This window comes from Labrus mixtus, chromosome 21 (genome assembly GCF_963584025.1).
Source record: "Labrus mixtus chromosome 21, fLabMix1.1, whole genome shotgun sequence".
Classification (NCBI taxonomy): Eukaryota; Metazoa; Chordata; class Actinopteri; order Labriformes; family Labridae; genus Labrus; species Labrus mixtus.
Genome location: NC_083632.1, coordinates 3,512,479 through 3,533,816, shown reverse-complemented (window position 1 = coordinate 3,533,816; position 21,338 = coordinate 3,512,479). Strand labels below are relative to the sequence as shown.

At 42.5% G+C, this 21,338-nt stretch overlaps 1 protein-coding gene and 2 long non-coding RNA genes across 4 annotated transcripts in view; 2 read left to right on the top strand and 1 right to left on the bottom strand.

Annotated features, from left to right (window-relative positions):
• LOC132955552 (uncharacterized) overlaps positions 1-21,338 on the top strand; it is a 735,720-nt gene that overhangs the window by 150,595 nt on the left and 563,787 nt on the right. The window lies entirely within an intron of this gene.
• On the top strand, positions 3,903-4,305 carry LOC132955457 (uncharacterized). Its single transcript, XR_009665930.1, has 2 exons — positions 3,903-4,009; positions 4,052-4,305. It is a non-coding gene; the product is annotated as an uncharacterized LOC132955457 (long non-coding RNA).
• thrab (thyroid hormone receptor alpha b) overlaps positions 7,498-21,338 on the bottom strand; it is a 167,625-nt gene continuing 153,784 nt past the window's right edge. For both annotated transcript variants that reach the window (XM_061028425.1, XM_061028426.1), the window contains 2 exons: positions 17,110-17,368; positions 7,498-15,536 (listed from right to left, as the gene is read on the bottom strand). In XM_061028425.1, coding sequence (XP_060884408.1) covers positions 15,286-15,536; positions 17,110-17,368 — 510 coding nt within the window. In that variant the 3' untranslated portion in view covers positions 7,498-15,285. The remainder of the gene's footprint in view (positions 15,537-17,109; positions 17,369-21,338) is intronic.

Sequence of the window (21,338 nt, the reverse complement as noted above, 5' to 3'; positions counted from 1 at the left end):
TCCTTAAAAAAAGGGAATACATTACTCTTAATTTTCTGTTTTCAAACTGGAGCTTATGACTGATGTCATCACACTTTGAAGGACCACAAACCAAGCAGCAGCAGTATTTGAGATGTTGGGAGTGAGAACTTAATGAAGAACTTTGGATCAAAGAGACAATAAGGTGAAAACCAGGAAACAGTTTTTTTGTGGGTTTTATTTATTAGTCCATTAATGAAAACCCTCCAGCACATGACGGAGCTGGCCGGACAACTGAGAGCCAAAAAGAGCCAGTGAGATGTCAATTTAGTCACATATTTATTACATAAATATATAGTAAAATAGACCAGCGACAATTACCATAAAAATATCTTCCTTTAAAACCCTGACCATAAACAAAGAATTTTGAAAATCACACATTGACATTTACAAACACGCTGATTGTCTGGACCTGTCATAAGCAGCCCACCACAAAAACCTGACATCACACCACCCACTGGACTCTGGCAGGGAGGAGGAGGACGAGGGGGACGGGGAGGGGGAGGTCAAAGGGCGAGGGCGTGGCGGGTAATGAGGAGGAGGACAGGTCCAGGTGAGAAGGGGCTCAGTGTGATGAAGGTGTGGGTGGTGTGAGAGGAGATCACAGTAGATATTCGGAGGTTTCCTGCATGTGTGTTTTATTGAAAGACAAGTCAGAGTGTACTTTTTTTTTTTTGTTGTAGCCCAGAGCGGCGCCTAAAGCTAGACTGTTTGTCCTTTGCATGTGTCTTATGCCCCTGTGCTTCGTGGAAATGAACCCTAAATATTGTTCCTTTGCTTTTTATATACCTGTGACAGTCATCTGAGAGTTAAATAAAAATTGTAAGACAATAAAAAAAACAATATAATAATATTTCCAGATACTTATTGTCGTCTGGTTTTCAACCTGGGGTTTGTAGTATTACATAGTTTCCTCTGCGCTGTGACACGCAGAGTGAATAAACATTTAAATACTTTCAACTAGTATTTTGTTCTACCCTGAAAATAGAAGAATATGTGGCACATCTGGATCGAGACAGAAGGAGAGAGCTCTACTCTTTGTACAGTGAATGGCCATGTGTTTCCCTGCGTACTGTGTCCTCTGTTCACTGTGGCAGTAGACCGGCCCTCCGAGGGACCTGCTGCTAACTCTGTCATACACTGCAAGCGCACTGATATATTCTTTTTTTTTTTTACTGCTCTGTACCATCTGGATTTGTGTTCCCTTTGGGTTCTTATGCTTTCTAGGAATCTCCCTTATGCATGTCCTGACCCAGAAACATTAAACAACATTAAAACAAAAACAAAAAACCTGGACATTCCAGTATTCAGCAGCTCAGAAAATATAGCGGAGGAAGAATGTTAAAAATGCAAACCTCCTGGGTTGAGAGTAACAGTTAGTGTTAGGCAGTGCAAAGTAAACGTCTCCGACCAAATAAGAAGAAATCACTGATGTCTGTAAATCACTGGATGGTGTATATTATACACAAGGCTTGAAATGTTGGCCTAGTTTGGCTTTAAGTTTAAGAAATACAAATCTTTATCTGATTCTTTTAATTGCAGTACTGCCACTGGCCACTAGGACACGTTGGCAGCGTGTTGAAGTGGCTGCCTTCAACGACTTTATACATAAACACAAGAGCATAAACATGCATTCTCTCTAATCGTCAGTAGGGGGCAGACTGCTCTGGTGGCAGCATTTATAAACTTTGTACCAAAAGTGGACGAGCCAAAAATGTGCCTTCTTTTGAATTGCCAGTATGCAATTAAAAGTTTTACTGAATTGTATAGAGGTCTATGAGAAAATGACTTTCCTTCTCACTTAATTATCACCTCAGTAAAGACATTTACAACAATTTCATGGTTTCAATTGCTAGTTTCAGGTGTTATGTATATTTTGTAGATTAGTGTTTCATGCAGAGGAAAATGGACGATAAAAAAGGGAACGCTTAAAGACACGATGATGACCTCTTAGTTATGATAGAGGTGAAGCAATTTGAACCCACCCTCTTGTTCACTTCTGGTGACAAAAAGCCAAAATGACTGAGTCAAAATTACCAACTAGATGCTTCACACAGCAATCCATAAAAACATGATGTCACACTGGCAATGTCCACTTCTAATTCAAAGTCTACAGTGTTATCTGTGGAACCTAAAAGGTGAACCCAAATATATCCATGGTCAACCACTTCATGTAAAATCAACATGTGACGCTGTGCTGCCAAAGATGGCCAAAACAAATAGCAATACTGTCATTTTCTTTATAAAATCAACCACTGGGGGCAGCACTGAGATTAGAATCTAAATAGTAAGTGAAGAAGAAATTCTGGGCTATCTTTGAAACCTGGCTCATGCTGACATTAGTGACTTTTCATGGTCATTTATTTGTTACTTTGCACTTTCCTAACACTGATGTTGTAAGGTATGCAAACGTGTCAATAAAGAAGATTTCTCGCTTGCAAAGAAGGTTTTTAAATTTTGATGTCCTAACATGTTTTTTCCCCCCCCACAAAATGTGTACGTCCAATGAGCCGCTTAGATGCTGAAATGTCCAGTTTTCAGAAGATGACATGTACAATGTTAGTCCTGGATCAGGACCGGTTACAATCTTGCTTCGATCTCTTGCACTCTGTTGTTCCCTGCTGTCTGTTTGTGGTACTAAAACCTGCCTGGACGATCGTCTTCATGGAGAGCTGTGACAACAGGCTGACACGCTTTCAACATAACTGAGAAAACACCTCACATCCCCCGTCTTTGGCACCTTCCATCTACAAACCCTGATCCTGCACGGACAGGTCGTGACCCCTGAGTGTCTGCAGAACACATCATAGATTTCCCAGCAGCCTCTGCAGTCACAGTGAAGCAGGGGGACTTCATAAGGAGTGATACAAAAGTAAGAAAAGTAGTTGTGTTAGCTGTTGTAGGGAAGGTGTTTCTTTATAGCTCATTTTGCATGGTGACTTTATTTTTGTTATTTTGTCTGCTGGTTTGACGTCATGACGTTATGTATATATATATATATAAATGTATATATATATATTTATATGTATAGAGAGTGTGTTTCCATAGTTACAAATATACTGAGCAGGCTGAACAGGTTCCTTGAGAAATCCAAGAAAATAAAAAGGAATAAAGACATCAAAACAGAGAGAAAGATTCTGAGGTCGACTTCAGCATCGGGAGAATTTGCTGAAATACATATATACTGTATACTTATGTAAAAAAAAAAAAAAAAAAAAGCTAGCAAAGAGGTGTTTTGTTTGAATTTCCAGACAGGAAACTGGCATTTTGTGTTAAATCAAGACAAAGTAAACTCCTGCACGCTGTCAATGCTCAGGTCCATTCATTCAGATGGATGGAAAGACGTCTTGACATTCATCGTTTACTTCTCTTGATTTCGCACGATGTCGATGATGCACATCCTGTTTGCTCCGAACAGGCGGCAGAGTCATTTTGAACTTCTTAAACAGGACAGTGGATTGTAGAATAGTGATTACACACACACACACACACACAGTTCAAAGACATTTGTACAAACAAAACCGCATCTTGAGAAAAAAAAGCCTTACATGGAAACATCGACCACCAACAACTGCTGCGTACGAGACGTACTGAAGAACTTGTTGCGTCCACCAGGTTATCTACTTTTTTTTGTTTTGTTTGTTTTTTTACATTTGAAGCGAAAAACATCGATCCTGCTGTTAAAGATACCACTTTGAAGCATAGTGTTTCTGCTTTTTTTTTTCTTTAAAGACATCCTATAAGCATGCTAAGCTTTTTCTGTACATGCGACACTTTTTCCCATCGTGTAGAAAAAAAAAAGGTGGTACAGTAGAGAAGATGTTCCCAGTGGACATGTAGCCTTAACGAGGTGGTTGTTGGTGATTTTTGCTGGTGTCATTAAAAAGTCTCGGCCCTGCTACAGAGTAGAATAAATTGATCCCTTTTCTGTAAGGTCTGCTGAGAACAGAGCCTGTCCTCTTGGTTTTGCATACAACAGTGGACTTGTGTTGTGTGTGTGCGGAGAGGGAGAGGGAGAGAGAGAGAGAGAGAGAGAGAGAGAGAGAGAGAGAGAGAGAGAGAGAGAGAGAGCGAGCGCTGATGGTGTGTGTTCTCTGAGGGTGTTTGACAGAACAGAGGACGTGGATCAAGAGCACAGGAGACGAGGGAAGGACGTGAGGAAAGCACCCTTTAAGGCCGTTTTCTTTTTTTCTTTTTTTTTTATAATTTCATCAAACCTGAGCAGTTCTTTATTTTTTTCTTCAACCTGACAAACATTGCATATTTTTTTCTCCAAAGCACAAACAATCTCCTCAAACTGCAATACACCTCCACATAATTGTTTCCATAATCTCTGATGTATAACTCTTGATTGATAGACTTCTGATAGATGAATTCATTTTGTGTACATTCTTATCTGTCTAGGCTTTGTGATTTTCCCAACCCGGTTACAAAAATACCTCGTAGATAGTCCGAGCAGCACAAAACCTTTGCGAGTTCCCCGCCGCCTCACAAACCTCCTTTAAGTGCTCTTAGTTTTGTCTCGGGATTTTGGTGTACTAGGCAATGGACTCACAACAGACAGTGTCCACTCAAAGCTATTCAGAACATCTCGTGGCCGGTTGGCAGTGCGGAGCGGTGAGTGGACCCCCATGTGCCATCACCGGTGGCCCTTTGCAAAAAAATGTAATTGGGGGCCCCCCGCCAACCAGCGTTCATCCCCGTTATTTCTGCCAGTGTCTCGTCGCTTGCTCAACATTTTCCTTCAGTGACAAACTTTTGTTTTCAAAGGAATGATGTGACGCTTAGCAGGGCGACGACGGCGGTGAGTGCTGTCAGGTGGGGCCCCTCTTAGGGAGGTTTCCTACTGCCAATGCAAAATTTGCAAATTTTGAAAGGCCTCCTACTGGTCTGGGGCCCCAAGCAGTCGCCTGTTGACAAGCAGCACCTCTGGCCATCACATGAAGGAAACGGGGGAATGTCTACGTCTTCGTCTATCTAGTGACACGACTCCAACGCACTCCGTCCAAACAGAATGCTAACAGTCACAAGTTAAATATCAAACAGTCTTTATCTTCAATTCGTCCAAAGCAGATTAATGATGCGCCCAACAAGCAGATCCGGCGCTTTCACTTCATTGTTAAGCTCATAAACTTTGATATTCTCAACAGATTTTTCTTGTGTTAATGTGGCTATAAAAGGGGGGTTTGGTTTGGATTTAAAATTGTGTGTTGGGATAACCTTAAAAATCTCCATTGGGAGTCCTCAGCTGTTTACCATCCAGCACACTAACTCACTCTTTACCAGGGATTCAACTCCACAGCATGCATTCTCTTAAGTGCAAACCTCATAATAAAATCCTCCAGTGCCCCATGAAACACACTGTGGAACAATGCCACAGAGGAGCAGGGATACAAAAGCAATCAATAAGGCCATCATTTGGAAAAGAGAAACACAATTGCCCGGCCTCGCACTGCAGCGGCAGCAATCAGCGAGCAAAAAAAGTCTGGCTTTTTGTTTGTGGGGAATCCTTTCAGCTTCACTTTTTTGAAACATCACCCACTCCTGCAATTTTCATTTTCTACAACCTCACCAACCTTAGCCTGCTGAACACAAGTTACATAACAAAAAATACAAGTCTGTGACATGGACTCTGTTTGACAGACTCCCCGTCACAAACCACGGCCTGAAAAGGTGCTTTTCTGGGAGATTCAGGCAGGAGAGCGGAGCTGGGCGGTCGGATATCAGCAACACAGACAGACGTTGATAGCGGACGGCTCACACGTTTACACCAAACACTTCTCTCACATGGACATGGACGCTGACATTCACATGCACGTCGTCGTTTTATATACATGCACAACCTTTCAGGGCATCACAGAACTTGAGTAAGCGCACTGAAATAGAACAGGCCTGCGGACGGATGAACAAAGCCAGCTTCTCTGCCCACCCCCCCCTCAAGGGTGGACGGGGGCCCGGCTTGGATGTGAGCCATGTACTACTGCCGTATATATGCACACCATTAACCAACTGGGAGAAGGAGAGCTGGATATTGCTGCTGGCACTTTGACCGTAGAGGCAGCAAAAATGCAAAGATGGAGACTTTTACTGAGATAAAGAGCTGAATTCGCTGTTGTACACTTTGGCACGTCTTTGTTAGTCAAAGTCAAAGTGTGATTTATTTCCCATCAAAGTGGACTGTTGAAATAAATAATATGCTGGCCCAGATAAAAATGACTTTTTGCTATGGAAGCCCATTTCCACCAGGATGAGTCAGGCATGATGGAAATAAAAACACTCACTGTTACTTGAATTATGATTTTGTAAAGAAAAACAAATGGACCTAAAAATATAATTATTACAACTTCTGAGTTTCTATTTTCTTTATGTTGACTAAAAAAATAATATGAGATATTTTTTCACCGTTTTTTCAAAATTATGAAGACATACGTTTGTGTTTAGTTTTTGATTTTTGAAATTGTAAGATGTTAAGAATATTTTATTTTGCTTTCTTTTGTCCTAACTTTTACATAAAACGTCAGATTATCACCTCGAGTATCTCTTTTTCTCTTTTTCCTTTGGGACTAGTGATGCCGTTTCCCGTGCTGCACTCACATATTATACCACATAGGAACTCGTTTTCTGGTGACCCTTGTGAACAAAGCAGTAGCTCTTATCTCCTGTCCTGATAGTATCCTGTACATGACACTACTGCTGCACAAAAAAAGGCTTTATTTTGACATCACTTCATCTGACACTTTCCCAGCGGCAGCGGTTTCAGGCTTCGAAAATACCAATATAGAAAAATGTAATTGTGTTGCTGATAGTTTCATTTGCTTTGGTGACTCAGACAATTAAGTTTAACTGAAGTCTGTTTCATAACCAACTAAAAACTCCTCACAGCAGCTTGAACTCACAGTATAACTTCAGTTCTCCCACCTGTTACCATTTCCTTTTTGCGGGGTTTAAGTTCTGATTATCCTGCTGAAAAGTTCAATTTGTTTGATTTGTGAACGTTGGGTTGAGTTTTGTTTAATGAAGTCCCTCTTTTACAGGTCTGTTTGGACCCCGGGTCGCCTGACTGTAGTTTTTTATTTCCACATATTAGGTTTTAAGAGAGGGTGTTGGAAAGGTCTTAAAGGTAAAAGGCAAATTCTGATTCATGATATTGGGGCATAAAAAATTCAAATCAACTTTGACTTCTTTTCCTGGCAGTAATGGGCTTCCATACGGAGCAGCTCCGGTCCCAATCAGACGTCACTCACAAACACACACACCAAACACAACACTCCCACCTCCACACATGCAGAAATACGTTTGTTTCAGGGTCAAGACTGTAATGAGGGCATGACTCTGGGGGTGAGGTGGACCCAGGATCCAAATCCTTGAAACCTGGATGTCGACACCTTTTCAATCTGACACACACAGAACGGACAGAAGAAGGGACATCGTTGGTTGTGAATTGAGAAAGACAAAAAAAAAAGATGAGCTAACAATGGGTTTTCATCTAAGGTTCATCATCATTTATTAGAAAATGTTCTTTTACCTGAGAGAATCCTTCAATAGCTTCCTTTACCCAGTCACAAAAAGTGGTCGGTGTTTGTGCGTGTACATGTGTGTGTGTGTGTCTGATGTTCTCACGGGTGGGCGCTTTTTGATAAGTATTCATGACATTATTATTTCCCCACAGACGTATAAATAAAATCTGATGAGAAGAGAAATACGCCAAAAGGGTTTGTTCGCTCAATTATTGTACTTCATTAAAAAATAATTGTAAACTTTATAATTAGCCATTAAGCGTCTCCGCCTAAAGGCTGCAGGGATGTTTATTTTCTGGTTAAACTACTCTAGTAAAAAGCTTAAAGAGTGGAAAAGGCGATTGGCTCGGGTGACATTTTTTATTTTTATTCTGTTGCAGTTATTACTGCCACTAATTGCGGGTTTGTTTGGGCCATTCAAAGTGCATTTTAGTTAAGTGCTAAAGTACTATGATAGTCAGCAGGTTGACGATTTATCAGCGGGGGATGTAGATACTTTAAAACCTCGCGCTATGCATCGATAGCGGCGGTAATGGAGTAATAACTCGCTATTGCAATGTACATCCCGCTGATGATCAGCCACCCACAATCCTCTTGGATTTTACATTTACTTGGTCACAAAATAGAAAAAAAAATTAAAGCTTCACACACCTATTTCGAAGGGGGTTCAATTTTAAAATTTGAATTCAAGGTCTTAACGATCGACCCACCAAACGATGAGAATGTTGCATCCTGCGGACGTCCAGAGAACACAAACACATGTACACACACGCCACTTTCCGAGCAGTTTACAAAAAACAGCACATTTCGTAGAATCCTTATTCTCCACAACATCCCGAGAACCCCTCCTACTTGTTCATCCCGAGACCCGGACCACAGAGTGTAATTGTTGACCCGTAGGTCCAGCCAAGTCGGCTGGACCTACGGGTCAGAGTAGTCGTGACCCTCGCCCCCTCACAAGGTAGCAGGGTCTTCAGGTTACGGAAAAAACCATCCAGAATTCAAGCCAGGCCGAATTTGATTTGATAAGTAAAGAGTCGCTCGTAGCTGTTACAATGAACTCGTCTTTTTGAAGGGAGCTGGAGGGAAAATTGCATAGACATCTTGCTACTTGCATGTCTTCACAAACTCTACATTTGGCATAGAGGGGGGACCAAACACAATCATAAAACCAAAAACATCACAGACAATATCCCGCCCTTGTCCAATGTGTCAACATGTGAGAATAAATCAGGATCATAACGACTATGGAGGGACGAGGAGCCCCATGAAGCCAGCCTTGAAACCTCCGACTCAGACAGCACAAATCACTGCAGCTAGGGTTGTCTTCTGTTAACTGAAATGTCTTCACTTCTAACCAGTCAGAGCTGGAAAAACGAGAAGGTTAAACTTCCATTATGATCTTAGACTCCATTTAAACTCCACCTCGTGTCTTGAACAGCAACAGGATCTCAAAAAAATGAGTTTAGCTACCATGCTAACCAATATTTTATTGAAACAGCTGATGGTAGTAGCAGAGCTGTTCTTCTACCAGGGGGTTAGAACCGTTCTACCTAAGCTTGCTGACCAAGAAAGTAGCCGAATTTAGGAAAAAAGGTGTGACATCCAAGAATCATTTGAGAAGTACTAAAATCTGTCTAATAGTAACTAGCTTCTTGTTTAGCTTCTGTGAAGAAGAATTTCCCCTTGGGGACGATAGCTTCAAGGGGTTGAAAGGTGTAATTATGTCAGTTAGCTAACCAAGAAAGTGCTTCAAAGTAGCGACATTTGAGGTGAAGTTAGCTGATTAGCCGTTGTCACATTTTAAGACTTATAGTTTGAGTTGCTAGCTAGCTATATTGGCTTTAGCTTACTATTACAAAGCACATGTTTTTCTTTCTCGGGTGTTTCTTAACAGCTTCTGATACCACTCTGTTGTGCTCCTGCGGTTAGCATTTAGCAATCAGAGAACCACAAGAGAGGCATCCTGTGTAGAATTTTGTTGTTTGGCTGCAAGACTTTGAAAAGGGTTTAGTGTAAACGGAGCCTGTTGTAAACTGGTCCATGATTACGCCTAACTGTTTTTTAATCAAGAAAACTTTGCATGAAAGATCATCAGGCTGGCTTCTTGGAGGCGATGGGGGAGCGCACAAATGGGGGGAAATTCATTGTTGAGTTTTCCTAACTATGTGATGTGGGTGTGTTGCAGCCACGTTAGCTGACATTCAAATAACAACTTGTTATCGTTCTATTTTTAACCCTCTCAAACCCAGCAGCTCGACTCAACCTTAGGCCACTGTGGCTGCTGGCAACACTCACATCAATAAGTTTGGAAGAACTATTCCACAGATGAAAAACACACACACACACACACACACACACACACACACACAACTAAAGGTATCCATGTGTAGCGTGTCTTGAAGTTGTGAGAACATCAGGGGTACGAATCTATCTCTTTGCAAACAAGAAGAGGCACAGGGTTTTATGATTAATGTCACGGGGCACTTATGAATATGGAAACGGCATGCACATGTGAGAGAGTGCATACATACAAATGTTTGAAACATTACACATTACGTAGCTTTTTTTCTGACAGCGGGATGGAGCGGTTAAATTTACTCTGTTGCAATAAATCTTGAGTGTTGTATGTTTCTGTATTTACATCCTTGGTTATGGCCAAAAAAAGAAAAAAACGTAAAAGAAACAAAAAAATCAAAACAGAAAACATACAAAAATACATAACATAGTATTGCACCTTGCAGACGGGCAATATATATTCTCAGTTTTGTTGGTTGTTTTGTAACGTCTATGTGACACCACTATCCTTTTTCTGCTGGTGTGTGGAAGTTAGGTTGTGGGTGCCGGGCTCAGGTCCAGCCCCGTCCTGTCAGCTACATTCAATACCATAAAACACTCAGCCATTACAAAAGTCTTCATCCCTCAGTCTCTGGGCCATTCACATTTTGAGTTTACTGTCTGTAGACTTTAAGTTGGAGAAGCGCTAACATTAGCTGACGATGTCTCAGCCAAACAAACATCTCGTGTTTGACGTCGCTTCTCCCAATCTTCCAAGAACCAAATCGATAAGATAGAGAGCCTGAAAGCTTGAGGGAAAAGTCCTTTTGTAACTTTTTTCTGATGCGTACACACAAGCACATATTATCTTAACATATACATTTTTTTTTTTTAAATCTATATATGCATCTCTGAACTTTCACATGTGCCTGCAGAATATGACTCCTCCCAAGTTCCTTTGAGTTTTGTGTTGTGTGAGGTATGAGGAGATTGTTTCTTTTTTTTTTCTTTCTTTCTTTCTTTTTTTTTTTTGTATTTTCAGTTTCTGTTGCATTATTTTTCCTGTTTAGCTTTTTTCTTTTTTCTCCAAAGTCATATTTCATAAAAAAGAAAACAAAATATAAAAAAAAAGAAATTCCTGTTTTGTTGGTTTTTGTAAATTCCTCCTGATAAAAGGGGACGGACAGCTGAACAGACACACAGACAAACAGATCAGTTGGCTTATCAACACAAACTATAGATGTGAAAAAAAAGAAGTGAAATATTTTCTATGTTACACTGCACGCATGGTCAAAAAGTGACTACAGCTGTATTTTTTTTCCTTTTTTACACAGAGCAGTTTAAGCGTCAAAAAAAACAAACAGAAACAAAAAAAATAAGAAAACAATGATAAAATAAAATGAAAAAATCTCCAATCATTTTGTTCAGGAGTCTTTTTTTAAAAGTCATCTCTTTTCATTTTGTTTCATGGATTTATAATCATTTCATATATCTTTTTTTTTCTTAATCTAAATCAGACTCAGAAGGTAAAGCAGCATTATAACCCCTTCTGTCACACACACATACCCAGTCAGCTCACGGGAACAAAGGACATCAAAGTTTGTATATTTTCTCTTTTTCAGTTCTTTTTCAAAGACGTATTGGAACTCCAAACCTGCATTTCTGGAATGTGGGATCTCTTTCTGATCCGCACCTTGTGAAAGCTGGAGGTTATCCTTTTTGGGGCGGGGAGCTGAGGGGGGGACATTTGGGGTTATCAGCTGGCATGGGAGCAGGAGCGGGGGGGGGGTTGTTGTGGGAGCTGAAGGGGAGACCGTACATCCTCCTTATATCGCTGTCTCCCCTTCATCAGAGTGTTTGTAAGCATCGTCTTTACAAACGGCCACGCCACCCTCTCTCAGCCATGTCGATGATGGCGCTCGAGGGTTTGAGGCCCTCTGCTGTGTTTTTTTTGTGTTTTCTTGTCCCATGCTTTCTTCGTCTCTCGCGTCCTCACATTCTCGCGCTCAAGTCTCTCGTTCCCATCGCTGCTGCTGCTTTGCCGTTCACATTCATCCGGTGGCGCCGCTCTAAAGGGGCAAATATGGCCAGCCTTGTCTCACAAGGAAGAGGCCTGGATCCCGTTTGATGTCAATGATTTGGGGCCAAAATGGGGATAACCCACTCAAGGGTAATTAGGTATGATAGCTAGGGTGCTTAGGGAAGAGGAGAGGGGATAATGATGTTTTGGGGGTGAGGGGCTGTCGCTCTGCTATAGAAAGGATGATGGGAAAATGGGTACTAATGGGAGGATTTAATAAGTGCTTCACAGCCCTCCTTCCATCCTCTCGCAGGGGTCTCTGCACCCCTGGTTGGGTTGGTTGAGGGTCAAGTGCTGTAGGTCTAATACTGACAACGTGGGGACAAGTTGGGGACTGGGCCCACTGGGACTGCTGGCCTCTGTTACACAGAGCAGACGGGGGACTAACTAACAAGCCGACAAGGGTTGGGGGTTAAACTTTGATTAGTTGCAGTAGTGCAAAAGCTCCCACCAGCCTGGCTGGGTGGGGGCCTTTAAAATGGGGTTGGGGTGCAATTTAGTCAGAGCTAGGCTCAGAGAAGGGCGTTGTTATGGTTTAGAGTAGGGTAGGGCAGGTGGGTGGGGGGATGACGCTCGTGAAGGGGATTCTGCTTGGAATCAAACCGGACTCCGCCATGGTGCCCAAAAGGTCTTGTTCCAATCCTCCCTCCATCCAGATACACTTCAGTGAGGCTTGGCCATCTGTGACGATTACCCACGATCCCTTACAGGTTACTCCTGAGGGCTTCAGATCACCCGTCCTGTACAAGTGCCCAGTATGATCTACTGCTCGGCATTAAGTATAAAATAGATTCTGTTAGTCTCTTCTTTCTTTTGCGTTCTCTTCTCGTTGGAGTGGTAAACCCAGTTAGATTTGGCTTGGCCCCACAATAGGAATGAACAGAGTGGGCTTTTTCTGATCAAATCAACATTCTTAACTGGTCGTTTGGCTAGTACACTACGATATCTGCCACGGAGATGACTGTAATAGTGGTGAGCTTTGTTAAAGTGCATGAGACTAAAAAAGAGCTTTTTTGAGTCGCCTCTCGGAGAGGCTTCTTTTTCGGTTTAAGAACATTCCACTTATTTGCGTCTAATGCACGATACAAGCTTGTTTCCGCGAGAATATTGATCAGGATCCGATGGTCGTCATCATGAGTGTACTGTGGAAGATCGCCATGATGCAGAAGGAGACTGTCCTTTCTGTGCATGCTAATTCAACGGACGCGGGCCACCACGGGGTTTTTCAGTTACTCCATGTTATCTCTCTCCCTCTCTGCTGCTTGCTCTGACGGGTGTCAGCCGGGGCTGCACAACCACGCTGTCCTTTGTCGCTTCTGTGAGTCGATTGACAGAAACAGGTAAATCCCCCCAAAAAAAAATTCAAAAAAAAAAATCTCAAAAGATGACACTTGGTCCCGCATAACAAAAAGAGATAACCCGAATGTGATGGGTACCATTCCCTGGAGCCGGTAGAAACCCTCCAGGGGGATGGCCGGCCCTCCTGTCTTCAGTGGTATTTCATTTCAACCAAGTGATAGCACTGAGGGTGTGTGTGTGTATGCAGTGAGTGTTTTCTTTTTTTTTGTCTTTCCATGACTACAAGTGTTCACCTATGCAAAAAAAGTATGCACATTTGCGTGTTAATCTACACATGCGCCAACTTGGATGGTGTATGTCTGTGTGTAGGCTGTGGGCAGCTGCCCTGTGTCCACAGAGGTGAGGTAGTGCCTGACACCACAGGGGCAGTATTGCCGCCCCAGCCTGGGGGTGTGTCCACTTTGAGGTAAATGGTAGCCTTCTTGGCATTTGCCTGCTCTCAGTGACGCCCATGGTAAAAAAAGGCAAATGTGTATGGAAGCCTGAAGGGGCCACACTGAGTGGAGTCCGTGAGGAGTGGACTCTGTACAAACCCTGCAGGTTAGGGCTGTATATCGACACTGCCATGCAGTGCATACAGTAAAATGAGGCATTCACGTTACTCTGAGGTGATGTGTGTTTTTATGTTTATATGTGTGTGTGTGTGTGTGTGTGTGTGTGTGTGTGTGTGTGTGTGTGAAAGAGAGATAGAGAGAGAGAGACAGAAAGAAAGTGTTCGTGTGTGTCTCTGTAGGTCGAGCTTTGCCGTCTAGCTGGTGGCTGCTGCTATTCAAAACCTCCTTAGAGGCTGGGTGTGGGGGATTTGCTTCTGACCCCTGGCTCTGAATCTACAATCCGCATATTAAATCTGATTTCCTCTCTTACTCTGCTCCTCCCTCCTCTCTGCCTCCAACTTTCTCCCTTCCTCCTCTACACTCTTTTTCCTCTTGTTTTTTTTTTTTCAAAGCAGTTCCTCCTTGGAGGGAGAAGGGCTTAATTGTCATTCATAAGACAGTGTGCTGCTGGAACAAGCAGCAGGGGCAATGACAAGGCAAAGTCTGCTCACATGTGTCTGTGTGTGTAGTGTGTGTAGTGTGTGTGAGAGTGTGTGTGTGTGTGCACACTGTATGTCACAGGAGCCGGTCCAATGACACAAATTAAGGTAGGTATTTCATAAAACTGGAGTAGCCTTTTTTTTTTATAAATATAGCACCGGTTTTCACTGGGATCTAAGTAGAAGAAGCTGTAACGGCTCAGATTGAGTTGAGGAATATAGACAATGATGTTCTTCTGGCGGCTCAGCTTTACGACAGCCTTCACCAGAATAATGCCAAAAAAAAGCATCTGCTGAAAATTCCATGTGCAGTGTGCGCTGATTGCATGTGCCTGCATAACTGTGAGCACTAAAAATGTCCATGTTTGTTTCAATTACTGCCTTCAGAAATAATACTGAGAGGTGCTGCCCAGCACGAGAGCTGGAACCAGGGCTTCAAAATGTGTAAATCTGTGACCGCTAAAGAGAACCAGAGGAGGGGAACGGACCCCTGCAAAGAGCGCTGCTCTGAAGAACTGAGGTGGAACTGGCTGTGATTGTGTTTGGGTTTGTGTGTGTGTGTGTGTGTGTGTGTGTGTGTGTGTGTGTGTGTGTGTGTGTGTGTGTGTGTGTGTGTGTGTGTGTATCTGTGTAGGTGTCTTGGCAAATGGCTACAACTTTGACTATATAAGACATCATGCTCAGACAGAAGGGCCCCCACTCGGATTTTAAAACAGGGGTAAGAAAAAGGAGGAGAAAGAGGTGGAGGAGAGGGTGTTCAAAAAACAAAATCCTCTGTTAGCTTGACTCTCCTGTTGCTGGTGTGTTGTTTCTGTTATTGTTGGTTCCAGTTTTTTTTTTTTTAAACCACAAACTGTAAATTGTGATGACCGGAGAAAACGCAGATTCCTGCCTCGAGGACTCTCCCTCCATCCTTCCCCTACAAAAAAACGATGGCCCTTCCCATCTCCCAAGTTTGCCCGCACTTCCTCTTCCCTTTGCCGTTGGTTGCAACCGTGTTTTCACACCTCCTGGTCCTCGAACACCTCCAGGAAGAGCGGCGGGAAGAGTTCGTTGGGACACTCCACTTTCATGTGAAGGAAGCGGCTGGCGTGGCACGCCCCGATCATCCGCAGGTCCGTCACCTTCATCAGAAGCTTCGGCCAGAAGTGGGGAATGTTGTGCTTGCGGTAGTTGATGTAGTGCTCAAGCGCCAGCAGGTAGGTCTCCTGGCATTTCTCGATCTTGTCCATGGAGGTCAGGCCGGAGCGGTCTGGTGAAAGCAAGACAGAAGGGGGAGGAGAGAGAGGGACGAAGAAATGATGAGTGACAGAAATAATTTGAGTGAAGGATAGAATGAAAGATTGAATTAGAGAGGAAAGAGGATCAACATTTTGAACAGGGAAAAAATCAGCTCAGTGAGCGCCTTCATGTGATATTATGTTTAATTTACAGCACTGGGGAATACTCTGTGTTCTGTCAAGACTGGGTTAGGGCCGAGCAGCATTTTTAAAATACCAAACAGAGTATCAAATTAACTTATCAAGCCTGTATCTTTTCAATCTCTGATAAGAAACGATTTAGCTTTCATCGTTTCTAATTATCAGCTGTAACTTCTGCTACGAATAATTCAACATGGAGATAAAAAAAACTGGAGATGAAGAGATATCTAAGAACTGTTTCATGTCGGGCAGAAACACTGTTTTATTATTTATGTTTTCGGGTGAAAAAATATGACATGCTAACTCAGAAAACTTGAAGCTGAGATCTGAAGAGTAAAAGAGGTGTGTGACATCAGAAAGCATCACTCTAGTTGCTTAAAAGCGCAGCAGTCTTCTTTTTAAGTTGTCAGAATACTTCTTTTTACTTCCTCTGGCATTCAGTTATTTTCATTTTTACAGTTTTACTAAAGGGGAGAAAGTTAAAGTTAGCAAACGACTGTCGTTAGCTAGCTAACTAAGAGCTAGAAAAGCCGGTTAGCTCGCTCACAGAGAGCTAAGTTAGCTTGTTGGGGAACATAGTTTCACAGTTCATAAAGATGAAGGCACAACACAGCTAACAAGCTGTTTGCCTCCATTTTTTTGTTTCTCTTGATGATTTGTCATCAGCTATAAACAGTGCTAGCTTGTGTGTGCCAGTTCACCAGGCTAGAGGACGACAGCCTCCGCAACACCAAGCTACGAGGCTACCAGCACCCACAGTAATTTTAATTGTTAAATAGTGTTGTTAACAGGCCCAAAGAGCAGACAAAAAACAACTGTAATGTATTAAATGCTTAAGAGGACAAAGGAATGTTTATTTGGGTTATTTAATTTTACTTCACACTTCAAACACAAATTTGATCCTTGATTTTGTCTCACTTTTAATAACCTGGATATCATTGGATAACCTTGGTATGACCATTTTCATTTTTACGAACAGGCCAGGATTCCTCAACCCCTCTTCTCTTTTTATTTTTATCCTATTACTTCCAACTCTGAGCAGAAACGACTCGTGTCCTGAACCAGAATATGAGTTTCTGTGAGTCGGAGCTTTTTAATCACATTCGGGATGAGTTTTCAGATTTCCTCCTTTAAACACTGACTGAGTTATTGGACTCTTCTCTACAGGTAATACAATCATTTGGATTCACATTAGGCTCCGTATATTCTCTGTATAGCTGCAGGTAATGACTAGAAATATGGACAGTCATGTAATTGTGTCTCCAAGGGTACAGAAGACTGAAAATGTAGATTTGCATTACATTAAGCTCAAACTCTCGTCCTACCGATGTTATAAAACACTCTCACGCAGTTTTAACTTTAAGATAGGAAGCTAAGGTCATAAGTTCTTAAGTCGACAACAACCTGAGCTCATGAGCAGCACGGCCTGCAGCAGCGCCACCTCCGTGTCGTCCAGGTTGAACTGCGCCAAGCTCTTGCCGAGGTCGAAGATTGCGTCCGACACCACGCCCAGCCCGCCGTTCTTCAGCTGCTCCCGCTTCACCGCCATCTCCCCGCTCAGCGTCAGCGTCTCGCTCTCGGGGTCGTAGCGGATGGCGGCTCGAAGCGACATGATCTCCATGCAGCAGCCCTTCAGCAGGATGATCTGGTCTTCACAAGGTAGCTGGTGGAATAAAAGGATGTTGAATGTTTTAATGTTTAATGGAAAGCTTTTCTTATCTCAACAACAAAAGGCACACTGGAGACAGTTATTGCATTAAAGGCTTTATATGTGATTTTTTGATCCAGCAGATGTCGCCCTTGAGCACCAGCATGAAACCAAAACAACTCGCGCTGCATTGTTGTGTTAGCATGCTAATGCTAGCGATCTTTATTATGCTCGTATCTTCACACTGCATGTAAATTTACCTGAAATGAGCATGATCTAGAAACACAGTTAAGCAGTGAGTACAGTATGTTATTCTTCTTTTCTCTAGTCCCTCAATTAAACAACTTTTATACACGAGGGGAGGAGTCAGCCGGCTGTCCGGGCGATGTAAACAAACTGAAGATAGGACTCTGAAAACTCTGAAAACATCACAGACAGTGGGACTCGGGTGTTACACCCATTGTAGACAGTCATGACTCACAGAGTTATTTTCAGAGGATATTCTTGATTTCTATTATATTTAAGTGTGAAAAATCACATAGAAAGCCTTTATTGAAGTATTGAAGCCGAGCCCGGGCTGCCCGCTTTGAGGACTATGGCCTCTGTACATGGAGCGTGTGCACTAACCACTTGGCTACCAGCGCCCCTTTTTTTTTAAATTTTGGGGCATTTTTGGGTCATTATTGGAGAGACAGGACAGTGGATAGAGTCGGAAATCAGGGAGAAAGAGAGTAGGGAATAACATGTGGGAAAGGAGCCACAGGTTGGACAGTCAAGCTGCAGTCTACATCCATCACGGCTTCCAACAGAACTAGCACAGGAGTACGGCCAGATTGTAGATTTATTTGTGTACAGAAATCACTGAAAAAATGCCTCCCTCTAAAAACTAAATAACAGGATTAGTAGGCCTCATTATTTCCAGGAGAGGGGATCTTCTTGTGTACTTTACGGTCCCGTATGGAGCCCAGGTGTTAGGCACGTTTATTTAGACAACACATTTCTCCAACAAGGAAATTTAAAGTGCTTCACACAAGACATGAACGCATCACGACCAGTTTTAGTCATGGAGATATTCAGTGGATGAGAATGGAAAGGACGAGGGGTCATGGGGATCTTTACTTCTGACCTCTTAACCACGGAAGTTCAGCTCATACTAGAGTCCAACAGGAAGTTTGAGACATATTTTAAGACATTCCCTCAAGGGTATTTATGAGTTATTGTGTTCATAAACATGGGACGGATGGATGGAGAGACAGATGGACAAACAACCAAGAAACATAAAGCCCTCGGCCACAACAGCACTCTTATAACTCCTCCAGAGACACAAACGTTCATTCTCCTCTGTTGAAATGCAGGGGAAACAATTAGTGAAGTTAATATCATCACAGATGATCTTTCATCCATATGCTTGGCTGTGCTTGAGATGGATGACTTGAGTAAGCTGATACTGAATCATTATGATGCGACTGGGGTAAAAACTGTATGTTTGCAGGAAATGCTTTAAATATTCTTCCTTCCCGTATCCGCTGCAGTAAGCGGCTGCCCCAGGTCACCATGTTGAAAACATAAAACACATGTTGATGCACGCTCAGCATGATCGAGACGGGAGAGCAGCAGATCCAAAATTCCCCATCAGATCGTAATTATCAGGGACGGATCATGAAATAAGAAAAATGTTCCTGCTCCTTATATATTTGTAGCCTATCAAATAGCTTACAGAAAGCGATCATTCAAGTTAATTCAGACATTAGTTTTATTTTATTACGTCTGTTAATTGGATTCATTGATTCCTGTTTTAATCAACTTGACTTATTCTCAGATCTTAACTGGAGTGGGAATCACGATACGATTCTCTAATGGTCTGGGTCTTTCTTTTTGGTTAATAGTGTGTTTCAGAGAGTCGGAGACGGAACGTTAGCCATAAATCGGAATCGAACCTCGGCCGCCATCTTGGAGGACTACAGCCTCAGCACATGGAGCGAGTGCACTAACCAATGCCCCACCAGCGCCCCTTCTTCTTCTTCACTTATCCTTCTGTCTTCTTCTTCTATTGAACGTCTTTCCAAATAACCCTTCCTTAGGGGTCATAAGCACCACCATGAGGAGTCATGAAGCGGTGACACGATGAACCCAATTTGAGGGAGTTAAGGGAAATCTCCTCAGAGCGCCACTTCACTTTAAAATTAAATATCAACATATGGCACAGAGGATTGTATCGTCTCATCACACGAGTCAGGACGACGACATAATTCTCTCAGCTCTACTCAACAATTAACTTAACAAACGTGTTTTTTTTTTTCCTTCGAGGAGGGGGTCAGTAAAATGAGAAGTTCTGCAGGATATAAGGAGCCAGGGAGGCACAGATGTTGTGGAGAAGGAGGCCACAGGAGGACGAGGAGGACGAGGAGGGGGAGATGTATAAATATATCTATTTAAGGATGAGGTTGAAGAGTGGCGGACGTTTCTTCTTTTCAAGAGATGCAAACAGATTATGACTAACACACCCTGATTTACATGCATATTAGAATCTCCGGGGTTGAAGCCCGCTTGATTAAATCTACAGACATGCCGCTGCGCTGAATTCAATCTCACCTTTTGTGTGAGCGTGTTTCACCGCTCTCGTCTGCTGAGTCGATTAATTGGCGTTCCCCCGGACTTGATTTGTCTTTTAAGATTCTTGCACGGAGGGCTCGCTTAACTTTTAGTGACTGCTTTTTTGTTTCTCGTGCTTTCTTATCAGGAATTCACTGCGCTGGCATGAGCAGATCTCATTTAAGGCTAAACAGGTTCTGTGCCATCAGATTCAAAAGGGTTTCTTTCAGAGTATTATCCATTATGAAGCGAATCAAAAAGATAACATATTACACGAGGTTGATTATCTGCTTCAGTGTGTGGAATACTAAACGCCTCTGCCCTTATCTTCTTCTCTTTACTTTCTTTAACATTAATGGATTATCCCTCAGAAGAATGAGCTTCTCATTTACATGCATTTGAATAGTAGCATCCGTCATAATAGAACAAATTATACTAAAATATGCTGATTAAAAAAGTGATGACCTCTACTTTCAGAAGTTTCTCTGATTTATGTTTCCAAATACAGAGATACCCTTTTTTCCTCTCCTTACACCCCACACTCCGACGCACAGTTTTCATTCTCCTACACACACACAAACCAACGCACACACTCTGCAGCTGTCGCCCTTGACAATACCTCAGCTACCCTGATAATTATCCAATCACGCCCGGGCTCATTGCGAGCAGCAGGGGGAGGAAACATGATTACATGTTGCTAATTAAGGCGGGGCAGACAGGAGTGCGCCTCTGATTGTGAGCAGCGACTGGAGCTGCTTCCATATCAGCGACGTCTACTTAGTGAGAGCTGTAGCAACATGGTAAATGATCAGAGGCACATTAACCTCTGACCTTTGTTATTACCTCCAACAAGGAGGTTGTGTTTTCTGATTGTCAGCAAGATTATTATAGAGAAAGTGCTGGAGACATTCGAAAACAGGAATCAGAGGGAGGCGTGAGGGATGATGACATATAGTTATTGATAGAAGTGAAACCTGGGGCTGCTGTTGGGCCGCCATGACAGAGGCGGTCCAAGACAGACACGACATGTTTATCGTTTCCAAGGAAACACCTGATGTTACTTCAAATAACTGCTGCCTAAAGCTGAGAAGTTGTTTGTTAAAAAAACACAACTTAAAAATGTGCAGGACGAGATCAGCCAAATGAAAAGTACAGCTTTGTCCACAGGGGGCGCCAAAATCACCACAAAAATAAAGTTCCTCACAGGAGCTTTAATGTACAGGATATATAATGTGTTGTTATGAAACAAGAAATTATATTGCCATTCTCAAGGATATTGAAATCTTCAAACAACCTCATCATTTTATAGAAATGTTAATATCAGTGCCATAATAAAAGATTAGGAGACTTCTGTTCTGGCCCTTGAGCCATGTTATGACAAACTGAATATGTA